This window comes from Musca domestica, unplaced genomic scaffold (assembly GCF_030504385.1).
Source record: "Musca domestica strain aabys unplaced genomic scaffold, Musca_domestica.polishedcontigs.V.1.1 16, whole genome shotgun sequence".
NCBI classification, from domain to species: domain Eukaryota; kingdom Metazoa; phylum Arthropoda; class Insecta; order Diptera; family Muscidae; genus Musca; species Musca domestica.
The window spans coordinates 4554542-4576014 of record NW_026712219.1 but is presented as its reverse complement, the minus strand read 5'-3'; the positions used below and the strand labels follow the sequence as shown (position 1 = coordinate 4576014).

At 34.3% G+C, this 21473-nt stretch overlaps 1 protein-coding gene across 1 annotated transcript in view; it reads left to right on the top strand.

The window, feature by feature from the left end:
• Positions 1 to 16821, top strand: part of LOC101897390 (platelet binding protein GspB) — a 245925-nt gene extending 229104 nt beyond the window's left edge. Inside the window, exons 5-7 of the mRNA XM_005177435.4 lie at positions 2498 to 2720; positions 3584 to 3676; positions 15286 to 16821. Coding sequence (XP_005177492.2) covers positions 2498 to 2720; positions 3584 to 3676; positions 15286 to 15880 — 911 coding nt within the window. The 3' untranslated portion in view covers positions 15881 to 16821. The remainder of the gene's footprint in view (positions 1 to 2497; positions 2721 to 3583; positions 3677 to 15285) is intronic.
• The last annotated feature ends 4652 nt before the right edge of the window (positions 16822 to 21473 follow it).

Below are 21473 nucleotides of genomic sequence, written 5' to 3'. Positions count from 1 at the left end.
ACTTTCCGGCATCTAATTCTCGATTTAAAAAAAAAAAATATTCTAAACGACTCTCAGACATCCATAATGATTTTTCTTTAAGGATTTTACATTTCATTACGGCGTTTTTTTATAGGATTTTCATACCCTCCATTCAGTTTTTAAGGAATTTCCTTAAACAGTTTCTTCAAACGACTCTCAGATCTCCATAATATTTTAATACCCTCCACCAAACTATTAACTTTGTCATTCCGTTTGTAACTCCCCGAAATACTCATGTTAGATCCAACAAAGTATATATATTCTTGATCAGCGTAAAATTCTGAGACGATTTAGCCATGTCCGTCTGTCTGTTGTAATCACGCTGTCTTTCGAGCGAATTGAGATAAACGGCTAAAATTTTGCACACATATTTATTTTGTTAGTAGGCAGGTTAAGTTCGTAAATGGGTCATGTATGTCCACGTTTTCATATAGCCCCCATATAAAGGTACCTCCCGATATTCGGTATTTTGATGATTTTAGCGTCATTATTCACAGGAATTGTTTTAAATTTGGTATTTGAAGCTCGTAATGGGTACTACAGTCTGTGACAGAAAATTGTTTGTGCAGGTCCACATCTTCGTATAGCCCCCATATAACGGTACCTCCCTATATTCGGTATTTGATGATTTTAGCGTCATTATGTACCGGAATTGTTTTAAATTGCGTATTTAGAGTTCGTAATGGGAACTACAGCCTGTGACAGAAAATTGTCTATGCAGGTTCAGGTCTTCGTAATGGCCCTACATATCAGTACCTCCCTATTTTTCGTATTTTGACGAAATTGCTTGAGATGTCGTATTTGAAGTTCGTAATGAATGCTACAGCCTATGACCGAAAATTGTCTATGGTGGTCCAGGTCTTCGCACAGCTCCGATATAACGGTACCTCCCTATATAAGGTATTTTGATGATTTTAGCTACATTATTCACAGTTTATTTCAAGTTTCGAATTTGAATATGGTAATGGCTTATGACAAACAATGCCTATGTAGGCCCACGTCCTATAGACCCCAATAAAACGGCTATATTAGGTATTTTTAAAATTTTAACAGAATTTTTTAAGGATTTTATTTTTGTAAAATTTCTGTTCCAAATGGTGGGGGTATGCAAAGTCCGGCTGAACTTACTGCTTTTTAAATTGTTTTTTTATTTTTTATTGTGATTTTTTTTTTAAAGGATGTTGAACCTCATTACTTTTATTTTTTAAAGGAATTTTAGATCCTTAAAATTAAATTTTAAAGGAAATTCCATAAAAAATTTGCCATGGACTCCCTGACCTCTATAATTTTTATCCTTCAAATTAAATTTTAAAGGAAATTCCATAAACAATTTGCAAATGACTCCCTGACCTCTGTAATGAATTTATATAAAGAAGTCTTACAACCTTTGATGTGAGGGACTTTCAGGGCTTTTTGTCGAAGTCTTTCAAACCCTGCCTCGTGGTTTGGCAAATAATTTTCCAATGGACTTTCAGACATCTCTTTAAAAAAGCTAATTATTTTAAAACGTTTAGACCATAAGGAGTTTCCCTAAACAATTTCTTCAAACGATTCTCAGACCTTCATTATAAATTTTTCTGAAGCAATTACCCAGCTTTCATGCTTTTTGTCGAAGAACTTTCAAACATTCCCTCGGCTTTCAGACATCCTAGAGTGAATATTTTCAAAGAACCTTTAGACCTGTCTAAAAAACACCGAATTTAATGACTTTTTGACCATTCAAACTAAGAAGTTAAGCAAATGTCCTAAGAAACTTCCTGCCTTCTGAATGGAGATTTATTTAAGAATTTATCTAAAGTACTTCCAAGTGTCTCAACGTGAAGTGTTCGAAGATTTTGTGAAAGGACTTTCAGAGTACCAAATTGATTTTTTCCTAGAATGTTCCCCAAGGACTTTCAGAGAATTTTCTAAGGGACTTTTAGACCTTCTTAAAATGATTTTAAAATAATCTTTTCAAAGGACAGTGGCAGTGTCTTTTTAAAGTATTATCAGTATCTAGGACTTAAAGTTTTTAAAAAAGCCCTAAAAAAATTTTCTGACTTGCGAATTAGGGCCTTTAAAAGATTTTTTAAGACCACTCTCAACAAGGAGTTTTGAAGAATATGTTAAAGGATGGATAATTTCCGCAACTAATTTCAGACTTCTTAAATTGAGTTTTAAGCGAATTTTCTCCATAGACTTTCAGACTTTACAACGCGGACTTAAAATATTTTTTCTAATGCACTTTTAAGGAGGAATTCTGGTGGTGTAGGATGTAATACAGTCGGCCCATTCGACTTTTGGCCCTTCTGTGCTGGTTTAAATTTAATTTTTTTCTCCATTATGTGCCTACAACCTTTTAATCTTCAACATATGATACTTTTTCTCTTCAACTATCGCACAAGTCTCTTATTAGGTCTCTAAAACACCTTAAACTTACAGTCAAGCTTTACAAATGAAAATTCCTTTAACACATTTCTTTTCTATTTACTTGCAGGTGTTGGTGTCGTCCTGGTGACAGTCAGTGGTGCTGCATGGCGTATGACGGCTCCGGGTGGACCGCCCTGTCTGGGCTTGGGTTCCAGTGTCGATTTGGGCAGATGTGGCAGACGACCGTGTAGTAGAGGTGGTGGTGCACCACAGGGTCTACTCTATCCAGAATTTCAACATAGGCCACCGCCTCCCTCGTATCAAGCCAGTATGCAGGAATATCGTTTAAGGTTAGTATGAGAAGGCAGAACATTCAATATCTTCCCATCCACACTCTTTGCAACAGCACCACAGCTTAATGACATTAAACTTAAACTCTTTGCAACAAACAAAAAAAAAAATACAAAACCAGCAGCTGCAACAACAACAGTAGCAGGAACAAATGATATAACTACAAAGTAGAAAGGACTTTTTAGACCATAAAATGTGGCTAACCACATAATGTGGTTTAAAAAGGATTTCAATACATTTACTAACACATTGAAAAGCGGACGGAGGAAGGAATGGTGTGTGGCTGTGTGTGTTTTTTTTTGGACACACACATCCATTCATCTAGCCCACCAGCCAGGCGGGAGGGCTTTTCCATAGAGTGGATTGCATGTCATTTGACCAGCCAGACTAGAATGTCCCATTGTATGTTGCAAGCAATTGTATCCGCTCCTTCGACCGTTACATCCACTTTGGTCTTGTCCATTGTTAAAACCAATTTAATCGAAACGATTTTTCTGTGGCTCCGTCTTCTTCTCCATCTCCCTCCTCATTGTCGGTCATTTGTTTTTGACAATGGCACGAAGAAGAAGAAGAAGGAAATTTCTGCAGCTATTGTTAATGATTGCATGTCCTTGTGTCATTTATTATGGAGTTTCCTTTAGACGTTCGGTGTCTTTGTGGTTATTTGCTGCTGCTGTAACTGTTGTTGTTGTTACAAAATTGCTATTGTTGTTCTTGTTTTCAAAATCCCCCTACAAAACTTTGAATATAAAAAATGGCAATTAATTTACACAAATTGTTTTTGTGTGTTCTTGCAACATTTTATGTTGTTGTTTTTTTCTTTCTTATTGTTCTAACATACGTTTCTTTTGTTTTATCCTAGACTACTACTTTTGGATCGAGATCGCCAAAATGGCGTAGTTCGTGGCAGTTCACCGCCTCCCACTTATCGTTCGCATGCCGGAAGTTTGCTAAGGTAAGGATAAATCCATTTTAAATGCTAGCAATAAAATATCCAAACCACGACAACAGCGTCGACGAGGACTAGGACGACGACAAAGTCCCTTCGAAATTGCTTGTATGTGGTCAGTTTAAAATTTGCTGATATAAAACAAACAACGTAATTTGGAGCAATTGTATTATGGGGTGGTTGGCTGGCCGGTCATTCAAATTTGCCAGGGTCATTAGGTGCACAATCAATCAAATTGTTGCTGGGCTGAGGGCTTTCGCCAACCTAATGACGCATATTATTTTGTCATAATAAAGACATGCATTGCGAAATGCATTTCGATGAGCGATTTAAGAAAATTCCTGCAGGTTATTCGTGTTTGTTTTGACGCTGTGGGCCAGGTGAGTGTTTAAATTGCTAACTTTGGGGTGGGAAAAAGAGTGTTATTAGCAATTTTGTTTCAAAAAGGTTGTGAAAGCAAATTCTGGTAACACGTAGTTTTTATTGGATAATGCTTGATTTATATCGTAATTCAAATCAGATAATCCTCTAGCCCCAAATTATAAGTATCGGAAGGGTTGTCTTACGACATGTTTTTTTTTTATTCCTTAACTAGAGAAGAAATAATGCCTAGAAAATAGGCCAAAGCGAAGCACCTACTATTTAAGGAAAATATATAACTTGACGTTTTGATGGAGACGATTCCTCATCAATTCAAGCTTAAATTTAAAAATTCGATCTTTAAGTCAAAGTTGTAATTTTCTGACTTTGTTAAATTGTTTAACACATCAATTTAACCATAAGAAATCAAAACAAAAAACTAATTTGTTGAAAGGAAATATTAGGGATTTTAATGTGATATTCTTGTAACAAATAAATAAAAACATGTTTGTTCAAAAGTCAAAGTTCTTAAAAGTGTTCCAACATTTTTTCAAGAACCAACCGACCACTGTTTTGAAAATATATTATTTAAAGAATATATTTTCAAGGGTCAACAGGTTATTTGTCGTTTTTTTCCGAAGGATATTAATTTACAAGACGAACAGATCACTATTCATGTATTTTTAACCTTTAATTTTTTTAAGAACCAACAGATCACTTAGGGATTTTTAATAAAAATTTCAAGGATCAACAGAACACTAGTCGTGGATTTTTGAAGAATACTTTTTCAAGGGCCATCAGATCACTAGTCGTGGATTTTTAAAGAATAATTTTTCAAGGACTAACAATTCACTAGTCGTGGATTTTTAAAAAATATTTTTTCACGGACCAACAGAACACTATTCGTGGATTTTTAAAAAATATTTTTTCAAGGACCAACATATCACTAGTCGTGGATTTTTAAAGTATAATCGTTTAAGGACCAACAGATCACTAGTCGTGGATTTTTGATAAATATTTTTTCAAGGACCAACAGATCACTAGTCGTGGATTTTTAAAAAATATTTTTTCAAGGACCAACAGATCACTAGTCGTGGATTTTTAAAAAATATTTTTTCAAGGACCAACAGATCACTAGTCGTGGATTTTTAAAAAATATTTTTTCAAGGACCAACAGATCACTTGTGTGGATTTTTAAAGTATATTTGTTTAAGGGCCAAAAGATCACTAGTCGTGGATTTTTAAAAAATATTTTTTCAAGGACCAACATATCACTAGTCCTGGATTTTTAAAAAATATTTTTTCAAGGACCAACAGATCACTAGTCGTGGATTTTTAAAGTATAATTGTTTAAGGACCAACAGATCACTAGTCGTGGATTTAAAAAAAATATTTTTTCACGGACCAACAGATCACTAGTCGTGAATTTTTAAAGTATAATTGTTTAAGGACCAACAGATCACTAGTCGTGGATTTTTGATAAATATTTTTTCAAGGACCAACGGGTCACTAACCCTGTGTTTTTAAAGAATATTTTTTCAAGATCAACAGATTACTAGTCGTGAGTTTTTAAAGAATATTTTTTCAAGGACTAGTCGTGGATTTTTAAAGAATAATTTTTCAAGGACTAACAATTCACTAGTCGTGGATTTTTAAAAAATATTTTTTCAAGGACCAACAGATCACTAGTCGTGGATTTTTAAAAAATAATTTTTCAAGGACCAACAGATCACTAGTCGTGGATTTTTAAAGTATATTTGTTTAAGGGCCAAAAGATCACTAGTCGTGGATTTTAAAAAAAATATTTTTTCAAGGACCAACGGGTCACTAACCCTGTGTTTTTAAAGAATATTTTTTCAAGATCAACAGATTACTAGTCGTGAGTTTTTAAAGAATATTTTTTCAAGGACTAGTCGTGGATTTTAAAAGAATATATTTTCAAAGAAAAAAGTGCAATAGTTGTGGATTTTTAAAGAATATTTTTCCAAGGACCAACAGATCAATAGTTGTGGATTAAAAAAAAAAAAAAAACATTTTTTCAATGACCAACGAAAAACTAGTTTTTTAAATTATTTTAAGCATATTCTAGTGCAGATTTTCGTCCCAAATATCTTTTTCTATGGTAAATTTTTGTCCAAAAATGTCGAATTACCAACACGGTTGCATGTTTAGGTTGAAAAATTGTAAATAGCGGATATCAGAAGGTGCCACTATATCCAATCTTTTTTAAAAGTGAACCTACCTAAAAAATTACGGGGCTACAAACTGCCTCTAATAGTCCTCGATGTCATTTGAAGGCATTAAATATCAAACTACAGCTAATATACTCGGAGAATCGGTGGGAACTGTTATATAAGGGCAATAACAAATTGTTGTCCCGGACTTATATTCTCAATATCTCATATTAATGAGTAGGGTGTACATTTTTGGTTTCTAAAAGTGCTGTTCTGCTAAAATTTCATCATATAAACACCCATATAGATCCTTAGATACAATTAACTTTCCTTCTGAACACACCCGATATCGATAACAGTTTTCAAAAAATTAATATTTCTTTTATAAAAAATAGATAAAAGTTTTTTTAGCAGCATGCCTTCAATTATTTCATCTATTTTTTTTTTTTTTTTTTTGTCTACCTAAAAATTTTTGATATCACAAATTGAATATCTTTACCAGGAAAATCTAATTCTTAAGTCTTGTGAGGAGCTCGTTTCGCCGTCTTCACTAAGACATTTTCAAAATTGTATCCACATGTTACATTTTATTTTCTATTGAAGTGCAAACGACCAAAAACCCCGTCTAAAAAATTTTACCATAATTCATATAATTTAAACACAAACATTCTGCAAATCTTGCTTGTCATCTTAACCCCAAATAGCACATGTGTTGGCTTGGATTGGCTGTTGAATTGTGACAACTTTTGCCATAAACTACAAAAATACACGAGACGTACAAGACCGCAATAAATGATTTCGCCCACTCTCCTCCACCTCCTCCTACATCGAGTAGGTACATACTACCATCCCCTTTCCACCTCCCAGAAGTAAGAGTGAAAACTTTTGAACGGTAAAGTAATGTGAAATCAAGCCGCAATAAAATTTCATGCTGTGAAGGTTAAAGAAATTATATCAGATTCGGAAAGTCTCAGAAAGGGGGGCAGACGTTCTACAGACGGAGAGAAAATACAAAAAAAAACCGTCACAATGAATGTATGGCAAAAAACGACAATAACAAAAGTTTGTTGTTGCTAAACTTTGTAGACTGTGGTGTTAATATTGTTTTCATTTTTCGTTCGTTCGTGTTGTTGTTGTTGTTATTGGAGAAATGTAAAGTTTAAGTCATGCTTTGGATTTGGTTACAGTTCAATATGGGTGGTGGTTAAATTATTTAGCATATATCACCGCCAACCACGTCATTGCTCCGCACCGCTCACCATTGCCAGAGAAAATGCTATAAATTTCCACTTACCCTAAATAACAGATCCAGGAATGCTGCCGATGCTGCTGCTCCTGCTGAACGAACGAACTAACCAACCGACATACAAACCACAATAATTTCTCCAAAGACTTTTGCTTGGCATTCATTTCCCAATGTTGTTGTGTTATTATTTATGGCTTACGCCACTCATTCCAGGGCAATAGCCACCGAAATGTATGCAGATGAATAGTAGCGGCAATAGCATTCCAACGTTTCATAGTAGACAGTTCAAGTTTTATGGTTTCCACAATGCAAACTACACAAAACACACACACATACACTTAACGAACCACACACCCACCCAGCCTGCGATTCGACAAACCGCCAACATTTCTGCACAATATTCCTGGTGATAATTTATGAAATGAATCTTAAACTATCGAAATGGGGCGAGGAAATTGAGCAAAGTTATAAATGACTTTTAAGTTTCACTCAACGCTAGGGAAGTGAGGAGTGTGGATTTGCGTTCACTTTAAATGCAGGGATAATTGGTATTTTTCGGGAAGATGTAGATGGAAGATCTTATATAGGTGTTGAAATAGAAAATATCCTAAATGTGCTATTAAAGAAAGTCTTGTATGTATGGATTTCTTCTTAAGGCAGAAGACCTCTCACAGATCAGCTAGAAATAGGAGAACCTCTATAAGTGTTCTAGAGATGGAATAAATTCTAGAGCTACTGATTAGACAAGAGATCCAAGATCTTTTAAATGCAAAATGCTATCTAGTCTTCAAGAATGTCTTCCAGAAAAAGCAAAACTTTCTAAAATTATCTAAAGATAGCATACCTTATGGAAAGTATTCTATGGATGCTTCAAAAATAGATATAGGAGATTTCCTATATACAAAACTCCCTCGAAAATTTTTCATGACATAGAAGTTTTCTTATAGCCTTCTAGTTTTTTCCAAATGGAAGACCTTTTATGGGATTTTCGGAGTTACAAATCTCTTTACATGTATTCTAGTGAAGGGAAAACTTGCATATGTCTTTCAAGGTCTTCTAAAAAAAATTGTAATACGTGCCTAAATGTAGAAGGCCTTCCAAAAGTCTTCAATTAACTAAAAATAGAAGCCATAGAGAAAATATTCATACAGGGTTGCCCATATTCGACGGACCTTTGAGCCCATTCCAATCGACGAGGCTTGTCCGCAGGAAACCTTCTTTGCGTCAATTGAATTTTGTACGGGAACAAATGCAAATCAATGCGAATAATCCGTTCTAAAGTGGACCGAGCCATGCCCAACTGCTGAGAACGGCGTTTTTGGATTGTTCTTGGGGACCTCTCAACACTGGCTCGGACGGCAGCGATATTCTCGGCCGATCGCCTTGGTCGATTTTTATATGGCCTGTTCGGATTAGAAAGAGCCTTACCAGTCGAAAATTGTTCGTATAAACGCTTAATGGTGATCTTAGAAGGCGCACTTATCACATTTTTTAATGTTTTAAAAGCACGTTGAGTTTCCACAATTGACTTCTTCTGTTGAATGTAAATTTCAACTATTTCAGAGCACTCGCGTGGTGTGTATTGGTTCATGGTAAAAATCTGTTTGGACAGACGCTTCAAACGCGGTATGTCATTAAGCGATGTGATATCTCTGTCAAAAGTTATGGTGTTGCCAGATGGGTCCGTCGAATATGGGCAACCCTTACAAAGGAGGTCCTAAAGTCTATAAGAATTAAAAATCACTCTAATAGCACTGATGGGAAAATATACAGGGTGAGATGAAAAAACTGCAACCAACTTCAGACTGCTGTCATTTCTACGCCACTCATCCGACAGCTGTTAAAACTATTTCAGTGACAGCTCATTATATTTTCTTTAAGCGTACAAAACATTTTGGTGAGAATTTTCCAGAAAAAAAAGATTCTCGTGATGGAATTTAAGCGTGATAGTGTGATTTCTTTATATTTGGCTGGAAAACAACAAGTGGCTATCGTTAGAGCACTCCAGCATTTAAATGTGAATAAATCTTTTGTGTCTCGTATCATTGCTCGTTACCGTGATACTGGCGTAGCCCGATGTCAAGGAAGTGAACGGAAGAAAACAGCAACATCAGCAGAAATGGTTCAAAAATTAAAAAAAGCGACTTGATCGAAACCCACGTTGCAATGGCCGAAAAATGTTTCGTGGGCTGAACATATCGCAATATTCCAATTGGCAAAAATTGAAATATGAGCTCGGGCTAACCATTGATATTCCAAAAAGTGCAAGAACTTCCACCGCAACAGAAAGAAAGTGGACTCAAAAGAGCTAAAGAGTTGCTTCGCTTGGCCGAAAGTGGTGAACTACCGAATTTGGTTTTCTCCGATGAGAAAACATTCGTTGTCCTGCTGTTTGTGAACAAACAAAATATTCGTGTTTACTTGCCAAAGAGGTCAGCTGAAAATGTGCACCTACGGTTGGCCACCAGAACTCAAGCACCGGCAAGCAGCGCCCGTGATGGTGTTGGCCGCCATTACAGCTGATAGTCGCTCGCCGCTCGTATTTGTCGACGCTGGCGTCAGAATAAATGCCGAATATTCTGGAGGGTGTATTAAAGCCTTGGGCACGCTAACATTTTGGCCGCAGACCTTGGACATTCCAACAGTACTTAGCACCATCGCACTCAACACTCAAGAATTATTACAAAATGAGGTTCCTCCCATCATTTCCAGAGCACAATGGCCAACAAAATCTCCGGATACCGATCCGTTGGACTATTGTGTCTGAAGTATTTTGGAAAGCACTAAAAAATATCAATGTGTCGATCACCTCAAGTAAGCGCTTCGCCGGGAATGGGCTACAATACCGCAGAGTTACATTTGGGCACCGTGTGACGGTTTTATTGGCCGTTTGAAGGCCATAATTCGTGCCAAAGGTGACCAATTCGAACAAGTCTAAACTTATTCTAAAATTTGATGCTATTTCCGAAATTTTTTGCTTTCATTCAATAAAATGTAAGAAATGATGGCGTTTGACTTTATTGCAGATTTTTTTATCTCACCCTCTCCCCTTTACGAAAAGTGTATTTTACTCATACACAGACAAAGACCCACATTCCAGCTTTCAAGATTCTAATTTTGTCCCTTCGGGATATTTAGTAACTTATTGTAACTTAAACACCCGTTTAGTACTATTTAATAAAAAATATGGATACATTTCTCCCTACACATTTTTTTCAAAGTTCTAGTTCCATTGGTTCGTTTTTGTATTGCGCATTGGGTGCCAATTAATAGTACCAATTTTCAAACTTGTCGATGCAAGAGTGGCCCATATTTCAGAATTTCCGTATGTTTTGGAATTATCACACCCTTTTAGGTAGAATTTCCACAAACCCGGAGACTCTAATTATTTATTCGTTTCATAGAAATTAAATCACTCCCACTCATTCATTTCCTTCTCTCTATCCCACTACACCACGACAATGAATTAGATTGAATTTTTCTGCAACAAAGCCTAGCAAATTCGGTTCTAGTTCAGAGAATAATTTTTAAATCTATTTTTCCACTAAAGCTGTTTTGAATAACATATTCTCGTTCTGGTTATTCCCCATTTTATCCTCGCTTAAAATAGTTTTCCTAGCAACCAAGTCAATTAAATCGCTATTACATTAAATATCTTTTCAGTTCGACCATTTCAACAAAGTAATTTTATATTTTGTTTCACTGCCCTACATTAACTTTAAATTGAAATATCAAATAACAGTTTCTCCTTCCCCCAATGAAATCCTGCTAAAAGTTCCATTTGTTGCTATGCCAACAGCCTCTTTAAAAAAATATTCAATTTCCCATTTTCCGTATTTCTCTGTTTAATGGGCTACACTAAGTATAACTTAATTAGCCTACGAAATACGGCAAGGAACAAAAGATGCTACTCATTACAAGTCATTTGCCTTTCATAGTTGGGCGAACAATGTATTTTAAACTCTAATTATCCTTAAAAATTATACAATGGCCCAAAAACAACGCAAAGAAAATTAGGATATTTTGACATGGAAACCAAACACAAAGTTGATGTTGAATCAAGACAAAGTCGTTTCGGGGCAACGACTGCCTGTCAGCATCTTCGACATCTTCATATTCCTCTGGCTTTTGCTATCAGAGTAACATCGACCGAATGCCTTATTTGTTCAAATTGTATCTACACTCAAATATATATCTTTAGCTGAGATGGGGTATTGGACAAAGACGGAAACGAAGAAAAAAAAAGGAATTCTTGGCTACGTTTGCCATAGTGTGCCAACCATAACAACCAGCCAGTCATTCCCGTCTGTCCGTCCGTCGATTGGTCGGTTTCTTTTGTGCCTAATTACCATTTGCTATTTTGAAATGAAAGAGAGAAAAAAACGTTGCTAAGGAAAGATCAAAGTGGCAATTATCTGTTAAATGAGCCTCATATTAATCGTCTAAGGATAAGAAGTACTTCTCGCACTCTGCAAACAAACGTAAGGCAACGCAACAATCTTCCCTCTTTCTATTAAGGAAAATAAATTAAAACTTTTCCGAAACCAATAAAGGTTGAACAAGCCTACTTGAGCCAGCCAGTCAGCTATTCACTTGCAGACAAAAAGAGTTATGAGAACAATTAACAGTCATTCAATAAAAATTTCAATTAGAAAAAGGGGGTTTGAGTGTCTGTCTGAAAAATAAATTAATAACACAAAATCAAATACTCGAAATATTCAATGGCAGCAGTTAATGTGTTGGATTAGATAAAACATAACTTTAAAGAAATGTGGTGCATATTATAGGATTTTCCATAATTAATATAGTTTCCTACCATCAATTCCCACAGCGAAAATCTTTGGAAAAAAATCTTGGAAAACACATTTCAGCTTTGCAATCACTTTAATATTAAACGATTTTCAAAATTGTGTATGTGCAGGTATACTCCCTGAAATAGGAGGTTAGGGATAGGTAAAAAATAAAACACAACAAATGTTCTGTTAAGTGTTGCCATTATTATGCATTGATAACTTACAAAAATATATCTTGAGTTATGCACTCTTTGATAATATAAGTGATCAATATGTAAAGCAGGGATGCTCAAAACAAAAAATGAATGTGTATTGGTGCGAGAGAGTGAACGTCCACTCAAAGAAATTTCATGAGTTGATGGCGCCAACTAATGCATAATGATATTATTATTATTAGAGTGTACTAGCATATTATAGGGGGAAATGTTTTGTTTTGTATAAATACAAATATATAAATTTAATGTTAATTCAACTAAAAACATAAATAAATAATTAAATTAAATGTAAAAAAAAACAATTCACCGATTAATTTACAAATAATCGATACAAAAGTAGTTAAATAAAAAATGGAGATTTAAGGCTATTTAAGCAGGGGACACTTAATAAAAATATTAATATTTACATTTAAAAAAATTTTTAAAATGACGTCTCAATACGTCATATTTTTATTTTGCCACATAAAATGCATTGAATATTATCAAAAGCATTTTTAACCATAAAATACGATTGTAGCATTCTGGCATGTAGTTAAGCTGAAATAAAATAGTGCAAATAAAACTATTGTTTCGCTAAGTGCATCAACGGTAGCAATGCGTGCAGCCACACACGTCTTCATTCGTCGGTGTCTCATCGACGACTGATTCTTATTCTCATTGCGAGTTCGTGTTGGTTTGTTTATACTTTTTTGTTCGAGGCTGCCCATAGCTGATGTAAAGCGATCTTAGACTTACATTACGTACTTTTAAAGCATACTTTTAGGTGTTCCATACATAAAAATGTTCTGATGATTGGTTATAGTTATAATTTAAAGCGCAAAGGATTAAATTTGCCGAGCCATTAGTGCATTTTCGATTCGGGCTTTTATGACCCATTTGGTCTACAATTAACTTGAAATCAGATATATATATATATATATATATATATATATATATATATATATATATATATATATATATATATATATATATATATATTTGCAAATCTTCAAAAATACCGAATATATGGAAGTTGCCGTAATGTTTGGCCGTATGCGAAAAAGTAGACCTGTACATGCAATTAGGTCATTACGATATTCAAATACGAAACATGAAACTATTCCCGTGAATATTCCGGGCGTACCATTATGTGTGAACTATACGAAGTTCTGTATATGTATATGGTCACAGGCTGTAGCACCCATAATGAACTTCAAATACAAATTTCAAACAATTCCGGTGGAAAATATCGCTAAAATCATCAAAATTTAGACGTGGACCAGCATAGGCAATATTCGGTCACAGGCTGTAGTTCGCATTAGGTATTTCAAATTCCACATTTCCTGTGAAAAGTGTGATTCAAATAATCAAAATTAGAAATATAGTGAAGTATAGTTATATGTAGTCCTATGCAAAGATGTTTCTTACATAATGGGAAAACATGCTGTCAATTTACAGCAAATTCGGGTTAAAATTGTGGCTTAAACACTAAAAAAAACCTCAAATCCTTCGGTAAAGCTATATGACGGCTATATCGAAACATGGACCTATATAACTCAGTACCAAAAGTTCTGCAGACCTAACTTACATCTGTGTAAAATGTTATCAACCTACCTCATTTCGTTCGGAAGCTAGAGTGATTTCCACAGAGGGGTTGACGGACTGGCATCGCTAAATCAACATAGAATTTTATGCTGATCAACTTCAAATTTGTGTTTCGAAGTGTTACAAACGGACTGACAAACATAATGTATCCTCCATACTATGGTGGGGAGTACAAAAACGATCTTATCAACTTTGAGCAAAACTATTTATCAACGAATGGAAAACATAAATCGACTTAAGTCGATTATTGTTTGAAAAGTCAATGTCGAAATATCGATTTGTAGCCAAAACCCATTTTTTTTTTTTTTTTTGCAAAAATCGCAACATCAAGTTTTGATTACATATTACAAACATAATTAGTTTTGCAATATTTTCATATATTTACAAACAATTTTCCTATAGAGTTTCTTAGGAGAGTTGAGTCCTTCTATTTGACTATTTTTTTTTTTGCCAAACTGTGAATATTTTAAAAATTATTGTTATTCATAAAATATTCAATTTTTTTTTTTAATAAAATGTTCATTAACCTAAATTTATTTTTTGAAAATTTTCAATTTTTGGAAACTCTTTCGCCGTCTTGGATGGTTTATACAATTTTCCCAAATGTAAAGTCTTTATGATTTTTTTCTTCTTTTTTAATTTTCCATATTCGATTTTATCAACTAATAATGAAAGCTGTGCATTTATATTATTATATGATAATCGCGGACTTATACGTTTTTTATTTTAATTATTATTTTTATCGAAGATGTTTTTTTGTATTTTTGTAGCGACATTTAACGGTACGGTTGATTTTCGGTATTTCCCGAACTACTATCCTAAAAACTTAAAAAATTCGAAATAAGTCCTCTTGTAAATAAAAATAAATATTGGTTGGCAACACTCTTTCCCACTCCGTTGGCTGGAATCTAAATTAATCCAAAATCACTGCTAAAACAATATATAATCAATCAATATGCAAATTAGAGAAAAAAGGTGTCAAAGCAAATTAAATATGCACCACAGCTCATGCTCTAGATAACGAGGATTTCTTTGCTCTTTGTCAAATATCCTTTTTTTCGAAAAAGCACAAACACACACAAACCGATACCCACATACGGACACCCCGACATGTGAACGTTAAACAATTTACATAAAATATGCAAATTAAGTTAAGAAACAAACACACGAAAAAAAAAGTTAACAAAAACCTGACACTAATGATATTTATTCCTCCCCTCTCTTTCTTTGTTTCTCTTTACAGAGCCCCCCTGACCTCCACAATACGCGGAGCTGGTGGCATTGGCGCCACAGGACGTGCCGAAAGCAGCATTGGCGGCTCTGAATACAGTTTCCCACCCAGTTATCGTTCACGTAATACCACACCTGGTACTATCAGCAGTGAGCGTAGCATTGAAACTGAACCCTCCGGACGGTTATTAGCTAATGAAGATATTCCCGAGCCATTGAGTGTCGAACAACTTTCAGAATACAACACGCTACAGCAGAGAACAATACAGGCCAGATTGGGTACATCTTTGGCCAACAATACAACGACAACAACATCAGCAACTGTGAATTCGACGACTATGGTTAATGGAGGCGGTGTTGGTTCAAACACAAAGAGTCAGTCAGAGGAAAAGCGTAATTCAATACAATTGGAGCAAAATTGTATTATTACCAAACGAGAATCCTCCTCGGGTGGTGATAAGAAGGATGATTTGGTTACCATTGTTACCATAACACCACAAAATGAAATTGACTCGAGCCAAAATATGGTGGAGAGTCAGAATTCAACAAATTTGGAGGTGACACAGAGTGGCTCAAGAGAACAAATTGAAATTTTGGCACATCTATGAGAGCTAAAAACAAACAAAAAAATTAATTAAAAATATATTGAAAAACTAAAACTACATATGTATATCTCCAGTGATTGCTGAATATGAAACTAGGCTTTAAAACGGGAAAGTATTCCCCTAACTTTTCGAATACCACAAGTAAACACAATAGATCCTGATCCTGAGTCAAAATATGATATGAGCCAAAATAAAAATAAATAAACCTATTAAATACACATTTTTGGATTTGGCTGAAAAGATGTCAGTTCCAAAATGATGTTGCATTTTCCAATGCAGGGCTGGAAATGTTTTATTACTTCATGAAATTGGCCAAACTCTAAATTCAGGCTTCTCAGTCCTACAATCAACTGCAAACAGTTTGTTGTATAAAAATCATTAAATAACTACAAAAAGAGAACAATTTTCTGTTATAACTTAAATATTAAACTCAACAACAACAGCAACCAACTACAAACAATATTCTCATTATTAATCCAAAGGTATTTATTTTTATATAACCACAAAAGTATAAAACGAAAACAAAACAAAAACAATATAATAAAGTAATTGTTAATATAATATTTGTTAAATAAACTTTAATTTTTTTCTTGTTGTATATAAATCCAGTTTTTAATTTATGTAAATAAATATTTTCTCATTGTGAAAGTAACAATATACCATGAAAATTCATATAAATAATATCAACTATATTATTAACTATTAGTAATAATAAATATTATATTAATAAATGTTTTTATGTAATTTATAAGTCAAGTAAAGGTACCCATGCTCCACATATAAGCGAGTAATATAAATATGTATATGTAAACTATGAAGGCAAAAACAAACAAAAACAAAAACACTTGTAAAACAAAAATAAAATTAAAAAAAAAAACAAACAAACAACTTCATTACAGAAAAACAAATAAATGTATGAAAAAATTGTTAGAAAAAAATCGAATGGTGTTTTTATTTAAAAGGAAGAGGAGATGAATGATGGAATGGATATTTACCAACCCAGGAGTACTAGAACGGAAAACCAGTAAAAATAAGTAGAATCTTACTACACGTTTATCTAAGACATTTATGGGATATTTAACAAGTTAAAAAGAATCAGTCGGGTTTTCCGACAGATCTATACCCTCAGCCAATGTTCGATTATAGTTTGCCTTCGGTTATGATTATTCGAACTTTCGACCCTATGTGGAGCAGGTTCCGAAGGAATGGGCCGATATTGTGCATTTCATATAGGATATAAATATTGCGACGTACCAGACTTGGACTATATTGTTTACTCCCTACACTTTGTATGAAATATGTGATAATTTTTTAGAAAATGATGTGTCACACTTTCGTTAATTGCTGAGGCAAGACGTGCCTCATCCAAATAATGGTTTTAGACCATAGGTCTCTTTGGATTAAATCCGTTTCATAACAACTGGAGTTAATATAGGGGTGTTCGTTAGTCTGTCTTTCTGGCTGGTACTGGAACTTTGTACATCGTAATATAATTATCAAACACAGAACGAGTTCGGAGAGGGGCAATATCGGTTCACTCCTTCTGGTACTTTGCCCACAAAAGGTCACAATTTTCATTGATCATTCGATTTTTATACTCTCAACCATATGGGCACAGAGGGTATATTCAATTTAATACGGTCGAAACGTGCTTAGTCGAAATAATGGTTTTAGACCCTAGGTCTTTTTGGACCAAATCCGTTCAGAACATTTGTTTGAGTCGATCTAGCGATGTCCGTCTGTCTGTTTGTCTATCTGGCTGGTGCGCACGATAACTCTCGATGGGAGTATCCGATTTGGTACAAACTTAGTACATCGTAATATTTTTGTCGAACTTAGATCAAGTTCGCAGATGGGCAATATCGGTCCACTCCTTCTGGTACCACCCCCACAAAAGGTCGAAATTTTCAAGAAAGAGACAGGATAATCCGATTTTGCTCCAACTTTGCATATCCTAATATTTCCACTCCATCAAGTACCTCCCCTAAGGTCAAAATTTTGAATAATAACAACTGTCATAAAATGTGATGTAAGAGTCCGATTGTCTTTAAATTTCACGCATTCCAATATTTATATTAACCCAAGGTCTGGTGTTAAGATGGATAATATCGGTCCACTCCTTCTGGTACTTCCCAAGCAAATGGTCGAAATTTTCAAAAAATATATATATATTCTGCACTGAAAGAGAAGCAAGAGTCTAATTTTTCAATCCTAATATTTGCGTCAGTTCTAGGACTCGTGCCAAAACTGATAGTTAGGGTCCACTCCATCAAGTGCCTCTCCTACAAGGGTCAACATTTTGAATAATTATAACCCTTAAAAAATATGATGTAAGAGTCCGATTGTCTTCAAATTTCACACATCCTACAATTTTTATGAACCCTAGATCTGGTAGTAAGATGGAATATATCGGTCCACTCCTTCTGGTACCTCCCCCATAAACTCTCAAAATGTTGAATATCCATGTAGTTCATAAAAAGTGAAATCGACATCCGATTCCATTCCAGACATGGTACATCTCAATAGTTCCATCAACACAAGATCTGTTTTAAAGATGGTAGGATCGGCCCATTTTTTTGCTACCTACACTGAACTCTATGTGGGTTCAAAATTTTGAAAAACATAACGCCCAAAGAAAGCGAAATAGGCATGCAACTCTCTTCAAATTTCACACATACAAACATTTTTGTTAACACAAGATCTGTTGTGAAGATGCTATATATCTGCGAACCCCTTCTGGTACCTCAGCCACAAAAAGACAAAATTTTCAATACTTTTATCTGCCATAAATTGCGAAACAACTCAGCTTCATTAAAACTTGCTATATCTAAATAAATGTCTCTCATCCAGAATCCTGAGATGAATATGGAAATTATGATTTCCCATAAATTGGATATAAATGTTCGATATTCTTATATATATAATAATATTTATATCATATTTATTTAGGTCCGATACGAAATGACCAATATTGACCCATTCTTTCCAAACCCTCCATAGAGGGTCAAGAGTTTGAAAATTCCTAACAGAAGTCAAAATATTTTAAAATAATCGAACATTGGCTGAGGGTATACATCAGTCGGCAAAACTGACCGATACTTTTACTTGTTTTGCTTTCACTCAATAAATATAAAAAAATTGTAAAATTTATGGTGTATGACTTTGTTGCATTTTTTATCCCACCCTGTATTTCCCATCCCCGGGTATACACGTTTAAAATAATCTTGAAGATTTCGGAAGAATTTTCGGGAAGATATAAATTCTTTTCTTCTTCTTCTTAATTTCCCATTCGCTTTACTATTTCGATTAGGGTTCATTTTGTAATTTTACGAAACGTTTAAAAATAAGTGTCACAAATACGTTTTTATTCACATTTTATTTTTTACATGATGGATTTGGATTTTTAATTTGGAAATGGTATGAATTGTCAAAATCAATTAAATTATAAGTGCAGTAACTAACATAACTTCCTTTTATATATAGATATATATGGATAGATTTAACTTCTTGTGTAGAAGGTACAAGAATTAGTGGGCCAATTTTGTTAATTTTCGCATTTTTTGTTCATTTCCTAAGTCAAAATATTATGGTGTGGTAAGTTAATATAGGCTGAATATAGGATTTTTATTTGCTTCCTATTTCTCCAAAATTTTCGAATTCTTGGGTATCCAACACAATTAGCTTTAACATGATCCCAAACTGCAAACTTTGGGTATTTGAATTTAAGTTTATTTTATTAATTTAAATGTTTTGTATTATACGGATTGGGTTCCTAAGCGAGACAGTATTAAGTTCCGGAAGATTGTCATTATTTTAGTAGAATAAATACTATCAACACTCTACTATTGCAAAAATTCTGTGCCAATTTAGTAAAATATTTTAAATTTTTGGATTTTAAATTTTTGGATGTCAACTTTTGCATCTCTCTGATTTTTATTAACTTTTCCATGAACCAATTTTTTCTACTGCTCTAGAATGTTGCGACCAATCTCCATTAGAGTATTTATGTCATTCACTTGACTATTTCTTCTTTTTTTTTTTGTTTGTTTTTTATTTAACCAACTAAACCAATTGACTTTCGATCCTTTATTCCTCTGTGGCATTTAGGTTAGTATGTAAATCGGATTTAAAATAAACGAACGTTATGTGCCTGAATATGTTTACGGAGGATTGGAATGGTTTGTATATGTTGTGTGGGAGTTGAACGTTGTATTGTGAGTATAATTCAATATTATTCAAATGTTGCTGTGGTGATGGGAGGGGAGAGAACTTTTTTTATTCTCTATAATGTTTGCCGGGTGAGTGTTTGCTGTTACGCTTCAAATAAAGTATGCGGTTTGACCTTTTTAACACCCTACTTGGGTTAATGTTGTTATGTGTGAATCCCGAGGTGTTGTTCTTAACAACATGCGGGGAAAAAGATTTTGAATTTTGGGACAATGGGAAAATTCAACCAAGTTTTTAAATTTTCAATTTGTTCTAAAGAAAAAAAAATAAAACCAGTAAAGAAAGTCTTAAAGTCTTTATGATACCCTACACCACTTTGCATATTTAATAGAGCTTCATATTAGAATTAAAAGTTTTTATATAAGATTTAAATCATACAAGCTATGATTGTAATTATACTTAAAAGTTCAAAGGACTAAATATGCCGAAGCATTTTTGGTGCACAATTAACTTGAAATCGGATAAAGATATATATCTGGGAGCTTTATCCAAACCTGAACCGATCTCGATAAAATTGGCAAAGATATTTCTGAACTGTATTTTATCTCCAATTTCAATAGGGTTCCTCCCTGGGCCAAACAAATGATTTGTGCAAAAATTCATCTAAATCGGGCAATAAATGCGACATATACTTTGTTTACAAAAATACATGGACAGACGGACGGACATACATAAATCGATTCAGAATGTGATTCTATGCAGATCAACAAAAGGAACTATGGGACTATCTCGTTTCCGTTTGTATGTTACAAACAAATGCAAAAAGACATAATACCCTGACCATCTTGTGGTGTAGGTAGGTAGGGTATAAAAACTAAATCAGTTTTCCCTAGTTAAAAATTTTCTTCAGGTCACTTACAGCTAGAAGACTTCGTATGGGGGTTCTACAGCTAGAAGAAATTTGACCGATCCGGTTTATTTAGCAAGAAGACCTTATTCAGAATTCCCATAGTTAGAAGACATTCAACAGGCGTGGAAGGCCTTCTGCAGCTAGAAATCCTTCTACATATCTTCCGAAGCTAGAAGACCTCCCGCTGTTCTTTCATAGCTAAAACACCTTCCACATGCCTGTTTTGGCTTAAACATCTCTTTCAAGTTTATTAGAACACTTTTTCACCTATAGTTAGGAGATCTCCCGAAAATCTTCTACAGCTGCAATCCTAACTAGCCTTTAACAGATAGAATCCTAACTAGCAACCGAATGCTTTCCGTAGACATAAGACCTTCTATAGGGCATCTATATCCAGAAGGTCGTTTGTTTATACCCTCCACCATTTTATGGAGGGTATATTAACTTTTGGATCAGCGCAGATCAGCGTTCTAAGCCCATTTAGCGATGTCCGCCTGTCTCTCCGTCTGTTATAGTCAC